The sequence below is a fragment of the Metopolophium dirhodum genome, chromosome 5, assembly GCF_019925205.1.
Source record: "Metopolophium dirhodum isolate CAU chromosome 5, ASM1992520v1, whole genome shotgun sequence".
In the NCBI taxonomy this organism is placed as follows: Eukaryota; Metazoa; Arthropoda; class Insecta; order Hemiptera; family Aphididae; genus Metopolophium; species Metopolophium dirhodum.
In genome coordinates, this window is record NC_083564.1 from 21,019,359 (window position 1) to 21,031,814 (window position 12,456).

General features: G+C 29.8%; 1 protein-coding gene and 1 pseudogene across 1 annotated transcript; one reads left to right on the top strand and one right to left on the bottom strand.

The window, feature by feature from the left end:
- Positions 1-1,042: 1,042 nt before the first annotated feature.
- LOC132945645 (uncharacterized) lies at positions 1,043-6,289 on the bottom strand (annotated as a pseudogene).
- Positions 6,290-6,434: 145 nt separating this feature from the next.
- Positions 6,435-7,037, top strand: LOC132945646 (uncharacterized). Its single transcript, XM_061015416.1, has one exon. The coding sequence runs from the start codon at positions 6,435-6,437 to the stop codon at positions 7,035-7,037; it is 603 nt and encodes a 200-aa protein (XP_060871399.1).
- Positions 7,038-12,456: the final 5,419 nt, after the last annotated feature.

Genomic DNA, 12,456 nt, shown 5'->3' on the forward strand with positions numbered 1-12,456 from the left:
TGGTTTTGATTGTGCCATGTTTATTTCCTTAATTAACCATCCTTTCAATTGTGATGCATATTATTTATACAAAATAATTTCAATGTTCCACATCTATCAGTGGTCCTCACTTCAAAAAAAAATATATATTTTTCGATATAAGAATTTGTCTTTTTTTTTGTATTTGAAATTTGTATTTTTATGTGTTTAAAGAAATTTGTTTAAATGCTATGTTTGTATAAACTACAACGAATTATTTGTGTACAATTGAGAGCTTGACAAATAAATAAGAATTTCATTGATCATTTACTTATCTCAATATTAAAATATCAACCATAAGATGAGATAATTTTAAGCTGCCTATAATTGTAGCTTAAAACTAATTAACTCCAAAACGTGACATGAGACATATAATGTAATATAACATAACAACCCTCCCCCTATCCCTATCTATCGTTTTAAATTTAATATATCCCACATTTTTTTTCATCTAAAATGTGAACAATAATTATCTGTGATATTTGTTCTAAGTAAACTTAAATAATACTTTTATAATAATAATTCGTCTTATAATTTTAGTAGAACAAGGTAAGGCAACACAAAAGTCCTATTTTAGTTTTTATTATTTTACAATTTATTAATGAAAAAAATGTATTAATTCGAAAAAATTTCTTGTGTTTAAAAACTAGTTAATAATTTAAACTATTATGAATTAATATGAGTATAATTGAGAACTTAACACATAAGTAAGGCTTGCACTTGTAATTTATATTTTACTTATATTATTCTTATGAAAATAGAAAATTTAAAATGACCCACCGTTTTTCTTTAATCGAAATTCCTGATTGGTATTTTTCCCGAAACTGTAACTATAAAAAATAAAAATAGAACTTAGTAATAAAAAAATAAGTGCTCTTGAAATAATTTAATATTTAAAATCAATATATTATGAATTATGATAGTATAATACATATTATAAATAATCAATGCAGGTGACCAATAAAAATTAAAGTTTTCGTTTAAAATATTTAAATTTTTTAAATGTTTATTTATTACTTATATTTTACAAAAGAATATTATGCGTGATTGCCTTCAAAATTCTAACTCCTGATTTGTATCAAAATCATCAGCAATGGATATTCGATTTCGAAAATCCCGCCATTTCCTTTTTGGCTGATCTCATATTTTTCGTCCTAGACTTAGCTCTATGATCATAATCTCTGCATCAAATTGTTCTTTTTGGTATTTACCGAGAACGGAGTAAAGGTCCGGATGGTGTTATTCAATAACGGGTTAGAAGTGATTGTACCACCTTTGTTTACATTATTGGTCTTATGTGAACCAATCAGAGCCACTCGGTAGTGAATCCAAGTTACAGTTGAATAATGAGAAAGAATTTCTCGTCTTAGTCCTCAAGCCATTACTCCAAGAACATAAGTTTTTTAATAATAATCAAAAATAGGTAATATTATATCTTCAGGCGCGTAATTTTCCAAGAACGAGAAAATGTGAGGAACGACATTAAAAGGCATGAATGACAAAGCTAGTATCATATAAGTGAAGATTTTCAATGAAAGCTCATCAGAGTCATTGTAGGTGGGCTTGAATACCAGCAGTTTTTAAATAATTAAAAAATTTAAATTAAAATAATTTTGCTATAATATAATTCACATTAATATGGCAATAAACCGACGGCCGATACCACGCGATTAACACGACTTTAGGTTTATGTGATTTCGATAATGCACTTATGACTGTCCATTTTTCGGTGTAAACAAGTGATAATTATTATGATATTATCACAATTGTGTGGTGATATCATTGTGTTAAATCGACAAATATAATCAACAGAGTAAATATAATAATAGTACATCGCAAGTTGCAATAACTGCTCTGACAAAATTTCCAAATTTTCTTATTTCGGGAACAATAGTCGTCGGAAAAAAGGTTTCGGGCTTATGGACTTTCGAAATAATACCGTTCGGGAATTTCGATTCTATATATAATGTAACATAATATAAAAAAAAAAACAACATCCCGTCATTGTAAATCAAATACCTACCTTCGAATTAAAAATTTGAAGGATCATTTTTCATATCTTTGATATTTGTAATAACTGAAATTAAATAATACTATGCCTTATAATTACAGAGCGAAAAGGTAAGTCAGTATATAAATCTTATTTTATTTTTCAATATTTTATAATTTATCAAAATTATAAGATAATGTAAATTATAATTCTATAATACGTCTTCAGTAATGAAGTTTGCTTGAATAATATGCTTGTATAAACTATTACGAATTAATTTACGTACAATTTATTTGATAATTTGTACAAAATAATAAATAATTAAATTATCGACCCACCTATAATTTTAAACTATCATAATAGTATAGGAACTGGTAGTCGAAGCGGTGCGCTAACTAGTTTAAAAGTTAAAAGTTAAAAGTTAAGTTATAAGTTACTATTTTTGATAACTTACAGGATACAACTTAACTAGTGAAACAAAGAGAATATTAGAAAAAAATTTAGTTAATAAGTTATTTCATAAATAAATAATTGTAACTTAACTTAGTTGTTTATCAAAACTAAAGTTATTTACGATTTTTTCGTATTATGAACTGTAGGCATTGGTTTTTCCACTAAAACCACATATTTTTACGCGAATATCATTATAACATAACAGGATGGACATGAATTGTATGTATAGTATATACCCACATGAGTCTTGTATACAAAATACTGATTAACGCCTCGACGGACTATCGACAACTGTACTAAAAATACATTATTAACATAGTGACTATCAAGGCTGGGCAAGTTAATGATTTTTTTTAACTCAGTTAAGTTAAGTTAATATGCACCAATAACAGAAAGTTAAAAGTTAAAAGTTAATTTAACTCTAGGTTAACTCAATTAAGTTAAAAGTTAATACACACTGTTTGTTAACTTTTTATTAAGTTAAAAAAAGTTAATTTGTTTATACAACGCTAGCGTAATTAATTTTTTTCCAACCCAAAACTAAATTATAGGATATAGTGTTAATACTTCATACAGTATTTCCATTTATGTTACATTCGAATGATATACATTTTTAACTTTAAACAATTTACGATACATATTTTTTGACATGAAAACGAAATATACTGAAATAGTGAAATATTATAAAATTAAAAACAAAATGAATTAACTTAACTTACTTCTTAAAATGAAAAATTAACTCGTTAATTTCACGTTAATTAAGAAAGAAATTTAGCAAGTTAACAGTTAAGTTAATGAAAACCCAAAAGTAACTAGTTAAGTTGAAAAGTTAAAATAAAATTAACTTTTTAACTCGTTAATGCCCAGCCTTGGTGACTATTGCATTTTTGAAATATATTTAGATAATGTAGGTAGGGGTTTTTAGTTTCTCCAAAATTACGATGGGTATCTGTTAATTGATAATAATAAAATTGTCAAAACAACGGACCTAAGTTTTATATACCTGCATACTGCAGTGTATTTCCTACAACTACATTCTACGATGATCTACAATAAAACCTCCATACAACTGATCCCCTATAAGATGGAAATCTACTTACCTACAACGGAAAATAACAATAGTAACGTATAACCTAATAGGTACTGTATAATATTTTAGTCCCCCTATGACGGAAAAATCAGTTGATACCGAGCTATACCGTTATAGGGAGGTTTTACTGTTTTACTATATTATATAAAAAAAGTAATTTTACTTTTAATTGAACTTTAGTTATTACTTGTTATTATCCTGGAAATTTGGAACTTATCTTAGTTATTCAAATTCGTATATATTTTAAAATTAACTTTAACTCAGCTTAGTTATTTTTATTTTAGGATAACTTAACTTTAACAAGTAAAAATATATGAACGTATTTAACGTTTTTTAGAATTTAAAATGTTAATCGTTGATAATTTACTCGATGAAGGAATTTCCCCCCTAATTTGGAAAATGAGATGTGTTACTCCTATATACAAATCAGGAAATAAATCCGAAGTTAAAAATTATAGACCCATTTCAATCCTTTGCCATCCATCAAAATTGTTTGAATCATTTGTGCTAATGAGTATACGGCCATCTGTTAACTTAATACTTATAGATGAACTGGCTGCATCCGAATTGCGTGCAGAAAAAAAGAACTATGTTTGACAACAACCGAATTGCGTGCGTGGTTTTTTCGAGACCCAGCCGAATTGCGTGCGTGGTTTCTTCATGACAGAGCTGAATTGCGTGCGCATATTTTATTTAAAGACAACCGGTTTTCACCGAGCTGGATGTGTCGGCCGGAGAATCATTTATCTGTATTTAATATGATAGCTATATATGGGTATTATCATTGATTATAAATACTAGTATGTACTAGTAGTACTATGTAAGGAATGGGACTTTTCGGTAATAAGATATAAGCTGATAATTTGATAAATAATATTAAACGATCTATATTCTATATGAATTTGGAATTGAATATCAGTTGATAGTCAACACTCAATCGCGACCAAAATGGAAGTGAATCAAATGTTAAGCGAAAAAAATAAAAATTATATATAATTAACGGAAATAAATTTCATTTTCAAAAATTTTTAAATAACAACATACAGAGATGGGCATGTACTAAACGTTTGTGTAAATCTTTTTTTAAGTTAAGTGAAAATGGTGATATTGTTTTTAGTGTTTTAAATCACGATCATGACAAGGATGATATAAATATTTTAACTCGACAAAAAGTCAGCAACAAATTAAAATGTAAAGCTCTGGATGATCCGTATGAAAAACCGTGTAAAATTTTACATAAAGAATTACGCCAAGGAGACATATCCAGTTTGACTACTGCAGATACGACGCTGATAAGAAAAAATATTCATTATGCGCGGTCAAGCATTATTCCAAAGTTGCCAAAGAACTACATTTGGCTCTTACAAATTTAGGTGAAATTAAAACAAATCGAGGTGAAATATTTTTATTCATAAATAATTCAGTAAAAAATATTGTAGCATTTTCAACACAATCCAACTTAAAACATTTAACTGAATGTGATGTTTTATATGTTGATGGGACGTTTAAAAGCTGTCCCAGACCATTTTACCAATTATTCATAATTCATGGAGCTAAAAATGCAAATTATACACCGTTAGTATTTTTTTTATTAACGGGAAAAACTAAAGAAATATATAAAGATGCTTTTTCCGAGTTAATAGAAAAAATGGTTGAATTGAATTTAAATTTTACACCAGGTATAATTTACGCTGATTTTGAACAAGCAATACACACAGAAATTTCAGAAATTTTCCCCGAAGTAATTCGCAAAGGCTGTCGTTTTCACTTAGGCCAGTCTATGTGGAGAAAAATTCAATCACTTGGTCTTTGTAAGAATTTTAAAAATAAATCAGAAGTGGGAAAATTTTTAAAATTATTCTTTGGATTATCTTTTTTAAAACCTGAGGATGTTCATAAATGTTTTGCTGAAGACCTCATGGCCATAAAACCAAATAATCAGCAATTGCATGATTTTTGTAATTATTTCGAAAGAAATTATGTTTTACCAAATTCTAAATTTCCACCGTCATTATGGGCTGAATTTTCTAACTGATTGCAGCGCACTACTAATTCATGCGAGTCATTCCATTCGAAACTAAACAGTATGTTTTACTCTGCGTATCCAAATATATTTCAATTTGTAGAAATCTTGAAAAATGTACAAACCGATGTTTATGTCAAAATTCGTAGCTTAAATGTAACAAAAAAACGACGGGAGGTATTAGAAAAAGAAGATTATATTAATGACATTATGCATCAATTTCAAAATAAAATGTTAACTCGTTTGGAATTTATTGAAAAGTTGGCGTACAAAAATTTGCCAGTTGGGTAAACAAACCTATTTATTTTTATTTTTTATTTTTTCTTATTTTTATAATATTTTTACTGTAATTTTAAATTACATTTTTATTGTATTATCACTTGAATTAATATTGTTTTAATAATTTGTATTCGAAGAGTAAATGTATTCTTTAATTATTTAGTATAAATAAATCTGTATCTCGCACGCAACTCTGCTCTGTCACAAAAAAACCACGCACGCAACTCAACCCTGTTATGAAAAAACCACGCACGCAATTCGACCCAGAAAACGATTTTCGTACGCAACTCGGAACCGCCGGATGAATTATATGGCTTCAGACCAGGCCACACCGGCTATGACAAGCTCACGTGTTTTCAACAATTTTATCCATGAGGCCTTTGAAAATCGTCTGCAGATAGATACAATTTATACTGACTTGTCCAAGGCCTTTCATCTTGTCGGCCACTCAACTCTTTTTCAAGTTCTTTACAAATCTGGCTTTGGTGTCCCCCTCTTAACATTGATCAGGTCATACTTAACCAACAGGACACTGTGGGTAAAGACTAACGGTCACAAATCAGCGGCTTCAGCGGTACCATATGGTGTTCCTCAAGGAGGCCATTTTCACCATTGTTTTTACATTATTTTTAAACATTATAAAACAAATACTGCCAAACTGTCAATTTCTTGCTTTTGCTGACGACCTTAAATCATTCAAAACAATATCATCAATAAATGGCTGTCACCTACTCCAGTCTAGTTTGGACAATCTGGTCTTCTACTTAAATTCACTAGGTCTAAGCCTCAATGTGGATAACTGCCAAACTATGACATTTACCAGATGTCTATCTAACATTCCATTCCAGTATACCATAAATGATTCTACCCTTGCCTCTGTGTTGAGTGTGAAAGACCTAGGTATTATCTACACCCCTACACTTGATTTTTATCCACACATTGAGTCATCATCTTGTAGGGCTCTCAAAGTACTGGGATTTGTTAAGAGAATAGCGTCTGAATTTAAGCTTCAGTCCTTAATAAAACTATTATATTGCTCCCTAGTTCGGTCTATTGTTGAATATGGATTAGTGCTGTGGGACCGGCACACAACCTCAAACTCTCTCATACTAGAGCGTGTCCAAAGACGTTTCCTATCTTTTGCCTCATACTCAGGACCGGCTCAAGCAAAAATAGTGAACTAGGCGAAATAAAATTTTTGCACCCCTAACAATATAATATTATCAGTATTTTGAAGAGGCCACCCTCTTACTAAAGTGCTTCTTAAGTGCCACCCTAGGCGTGGGCCTATGTCGCCTACCCTTCGGGCCTGCTCATACTTACTAAAGATAGACCATGCCCCACACGACTATTTCTCTGTTATCATCGAGCTTAGCTTTCATCACTGGCTGATAGAAGAACAGCTGCAAATTTATCGTTTCTGAACAAACTCTTGAACGGTTCTATAGATGCCCCTTCTCTCCTTTCCAATATCAACTTTAGAGTTCCACATCGTTCCCTTCGTCACCATACTCCTTTATCGGTGCCAAATTGTATTACTATTACGGGCGTAATAACCCTATCTATCGCATTATGCGTTTGGCTAATAAACAACCTACCTTTTTGTCATAACCATGTGTGTAATTTATCTGTTACTGTTATATATTTATATACTTATATTAATACAATATTTTGTAATGAATTATACTCTGCCTGTTATGTTTAATAATAAATAAATATTTATAATTACTGAAATAGACAAATAGTATTAAAAATAATACACTCTCTTATAATTTCAGAAGATTTAAGTAAGTACTTAGTTCTTGTAAAAATAACTTAGGGAGAATCTCATATAAAATTTTCAAATGTTTTGAATGAGAATTACAGTTGAGTATTATAGCATATATTTTAATTTAAATCGTGATATCAGTATATTATATTGAATGTAACATAATATAACACCCCCCCCCTCCGCCCCTTTAATGTAAATTTAATACATTCCACATTAATTTAGAATCAAAAATGTGAAGTATACTTAACTTACTTGACTTAACTAATTTTATTAAAATAATAAACCATCGTGTAATTTCAGTAATTGAATGTAAGTACCTAAGCACAAATATTGTAAATTAGTTTTTAAGGAGGAATAACATTCGATTGAGATATTGACTAATTCCATCGGAGCGCATTTCGAGTATCAGAATCGCTCAGTACCCTCACTCTAATAATTATTTACTATTATCGACCCACTGTTAGATGGCGGTGCGTCGGTGACTAAACAACAAAATAAAATTGAAAACACCAATACTCAGTTCCTTTCCAGATCGCCCAATCATTAAAATATTTTTTATCGGAAATATGATACAGATTCAAAATAGTAATATCTGTATAATTTCGTTAAGAGCACGTGATACCCGCATGTGTTGTCTCCGTCTTACAACATAGCAAATTTTACGCTCAGCAGAACACGTGTAGCTCCGTTAGTATAAAAATTAGAGCGAATTTACCTCTTATAAAATCTAAAGGTAAGATTATTTTCTAGGCAACCTCATGGGCTTTTGATTATATTTTAATGTTAACACAAGTTATGAGTATTAACTATTAAGTATTTTTAAGATGTATAAAAAATTTACAATTTTAAAATACTCATAACTCGCATGCAACATATGCGGGTATCACGTCCTCTTAAGTTTTTTTGGTCTTTTAATAATAAAAATAATACTCACGAAAAACCAATTAATATGGACTAAGAGGTTAATTTGAACCTTTTTAACAATAAAAAAAAATTGCATGTCAAAAATCGGCCAACGAAAGTACATAGAAAAACATGTCTAGATTATGTATTCAAAGTTACAGACTTCTAACAACAACACATAAAACACTATAAAACGTAGACCAGTGAAATAGAACTTAGAATCCAAAATTTACGTTTTTAAACGCTACTAACAGATGAAAAATTCACCGAAATTGTTTAAAATATTTTTTAGCTTTGCCTTGAACCTTTTAACTATAGGTATTCTAAATTTAACAATTGAATCAAAAACAAAATAATGGATATTCCACCTTCATATTTTACAATATATCAATATAAGAAAATACATTTATATTTTTTTAGTTAAAAGAAGTTTGCTTAATAGGGCGCTATACCCGCATGCGTTCTCTCTGTCTTACAAACGTATAACATAGAAAATTTTACACTCAGCAGATCACATTTAGCTCTATTAATTTAAAAATTAGAATGAATCGACGTCTTATAATATTTAAAGGTAAGATTATTATACAGTGAATATTATAGGTTTTTTATTAGATTTGAATTTAAAGCAAGCTATGAGTATTTTAAAATGCACAAACAATTTACAGTGTTAAAATACTCATAAATTGCTTTAAAATTAAAATATTCAAAACCCTATGAGGTTTACTAGATAGTATGCTCACTTCTAATTTTTTTAATAAGTCAATTAACTCTAATTTTTAAACTAACAGATCAAACTTGATCTGCTGAGCGTATAATTTGCTATTATATGCATTTATATAAAAATGTGATACTTAACTTAACTAATACTAGTAAAATAATAAACTGTCTCATAATTTCAGTGGACGAAAGTAAGTCTGCACAATTAATAATGTATATTACCTAGTTCTTAATATTTTACAATTTACCACTATAAGAAAATGCATTTTTAATTGGACAAATTTCTTTAGTTTAAAGAAGTTTGCTGAATGATAATATTCTTGTATAAACTATTTTGAATTAATTTGAGTTCGTTTGAGAATGTAAGGGAGGTGGTGTAAGAATTATGTATTGGGTATCTAACCTCATATTACATTTTCAAAAGTATTTACAGAGAATCCCTTTTGAATATTTTAGCTAATGTTGAGCTCCAAACCCTAATATCAGACAAATAATGAAATTTGATATAAAAATTCATTACTTACCATACATTGTTTTAGAAACTAAAATTTGAAGGATTATGTTTGATAAGTGTAATAACGTATTTAGTTCGTCACTAATAACTTAACTTTAATTATAATTTTTCATATAATTTCAGTAAAACAAAAATGTAAGCCCAGAAATGTTATATTCATTTTTAATATTGCACAATTTCTCAATAAAAGAATAATAACTATTGTTGTATATGCATGCACGCGTATGTATGTATGTATGTATGTATGTATGTATGTATGTACTATAATACATATATAGGGATAAATGTGTTGACTCGGGGTAAGACGAGTGTGTGACCGATTCGGTTCTCACGATGGTCTACGTGACCGAAAGGGCTGGGTCAGCACATTCTTATAGGCCTGGACGGACCGTTGCGGCGGGCCTCGCCCGGCGGACGGCAGTCGTGTAAGGTCGAAAGAGTGAGTAACACCCGTGTTACTGGTCAGAGCATCTTTTATAGTTTATTACAGAGCCTCATATAGTTTTAATCAGAACCTCTCTCAGTGTCAGTATTTATATAGATTCATTACATTAATTATATGTACATTAATTCTTTTGTGTTCAATTGAAATATTTAGTATTAATATCAATTTATAAAAGCATTATATACATTATTACAACAAGTGTCTAATTTTAAATTGGTAATCTTAGTATACGTAATCTACGTGTTACTTATTTAACACCAATACCTACGGTTTAACGTCATTCGACGGTGGATCACACTTCACTATTTTATATTTATTATTCAAGAAGTGAATGAGTCAAACTCATGAATTAAGATATACACGATACGGAACGAACGTATGATAAGCGAAGCAAGCACCTTCTCACATTGTGGCTGGTGCTAATCGTATGTACGTGTGTTAACTGGGATTATAAGGAACTTATGTAATTTAGGTTATTATTCTCTCGGTACCACAGAACAACCATATCCAAGTGTTAGATGTCATGCAAAACAGTGAGAAGCTGCAGGTGGACTCAGAAAAACATAGATAAGACCTTTCCGTTCCGTATCCTGTAGGTATATCTTAATAGGGGGTCCCACAAAAAATGTTCGTGTGGGCCCTATGAGCTCACAATTTGAAATATAAGTTCATTGAATAGTTAATATAAATTAAATAATTATAATTTCCTATACCTACACATTTCTCACTTAACTAAATATATCAATATAAATAAATACCCACATATTTTTTCTTTGTTTATAATATAATATATCTAGTACCTAATAAATTATGTAAATAAAACCAATACTAATTGATAGTTGTTCGACGATTTTGACTGACGGAAATTATTGGTTATTATTATTAGTCAGAAGCCATAAAACATGCAGTGTGGATACTCTTAAATTGTCTATAATTGTTACAAACTTTTGAGTCCATACCAACTTACCATAGTGTTAATACTGAAGAAATTATATAGCAGTAAACGTTGCAAACGTTTGATAACGGAGAAATTCGGACTGTCTGTTTGCTAAACGAAGGTGAAAACGTTTGCTAATATTGCAAACGCCATGTTCCAGCGTTTGGTATGTTTAGTTCTAGTAAACAGAACCGTGGTATACTTTTGCCGTTATCGTTATCACTATTCATTGTGTTGTTCATTTCAATATCACGACTTATCACGATTAACTTTTTATGTCTTACACCACGACCACAGTTAAACAAAATACCGCACTAAACTAAGCGCTCACGAATTTATACTTTTTCAACGTTTGAAACGTTGGCGTTTGTTCTGCAAAACGTTTTCCGCCATAAAATTTCCTCACTGTTAAATGTTAATACTGTGTGAATATGTTAATGGTATAGAATATAAATTAATAGGTAATACCTAGCTTAAAATTAATCTAAATATCTAATTTGTATTTTATAAATATCATTGAGTACATGAACATGATTCTCACAATAGTATATATTTTGTTATGTTGACTATCGAACGAGAACAAACACCGTCGTTCCGTAACAGTGATGGCGACAGTAGTACCCACATCGCAAGTGACCGATCATGGTCACCGTCCTATCTATAAAATCCATTGTGTGCAACACAATTTTTGATCTTTTTGTGGTTGGTCTCATTAAGTGTTACATATAATTAGAACGTGTTAATTTGTTGAGTTTGAATCTGTAACTGGAGTTAAAATATTACAAATCATTTAATAATTATTTACGTTTATACATTCACAGATAATAAAGGTAAGCTCATAATTGTATATACTACTAGCTGACCCGGCAAACGTTGTTTTGCCATATAAATAATTTCCTAGTAATTTCTAGTGTAGACTAAAAATAGCTTACTTATTGGAAGTATGTATCTATGTTAGAATGTGTATATTGTATGTATGTAAGAATGTGGTATATGCGTGAAATAAGCATGGAGCGCTGTGAACGATGAGGGAATATAAAAATAACAAAAGGCAAACATTATTTTTAAGTTATTATAATTTATTCCGTAAAATTATATATCATTAATTAAACAATTACGACAGTAACACTATTAAACAATATCAATCTCTTAATGCTATAGCGTGAACAATATTTTTTGTTAGTCCATCATTAGCTAACACAAACAAACTGGATGGTTTACCCACTCAAGAGCATGCCACGTATAATTGTCCGTGTGAAAAACATAGTGTTCTCAAATCTAATCCACAAACAGACATCGTTTGACCTTGGGATTTG

Excerpts from the sequence above, each read along its gene's own strand:
- LOC132945646 (XM_061015416.1), top strand. The coding sequence starts at position 6,435 with ATGGTGTTCCTCAAGGAGGCCATTTTCACCATTGTTTTTACATTATTT.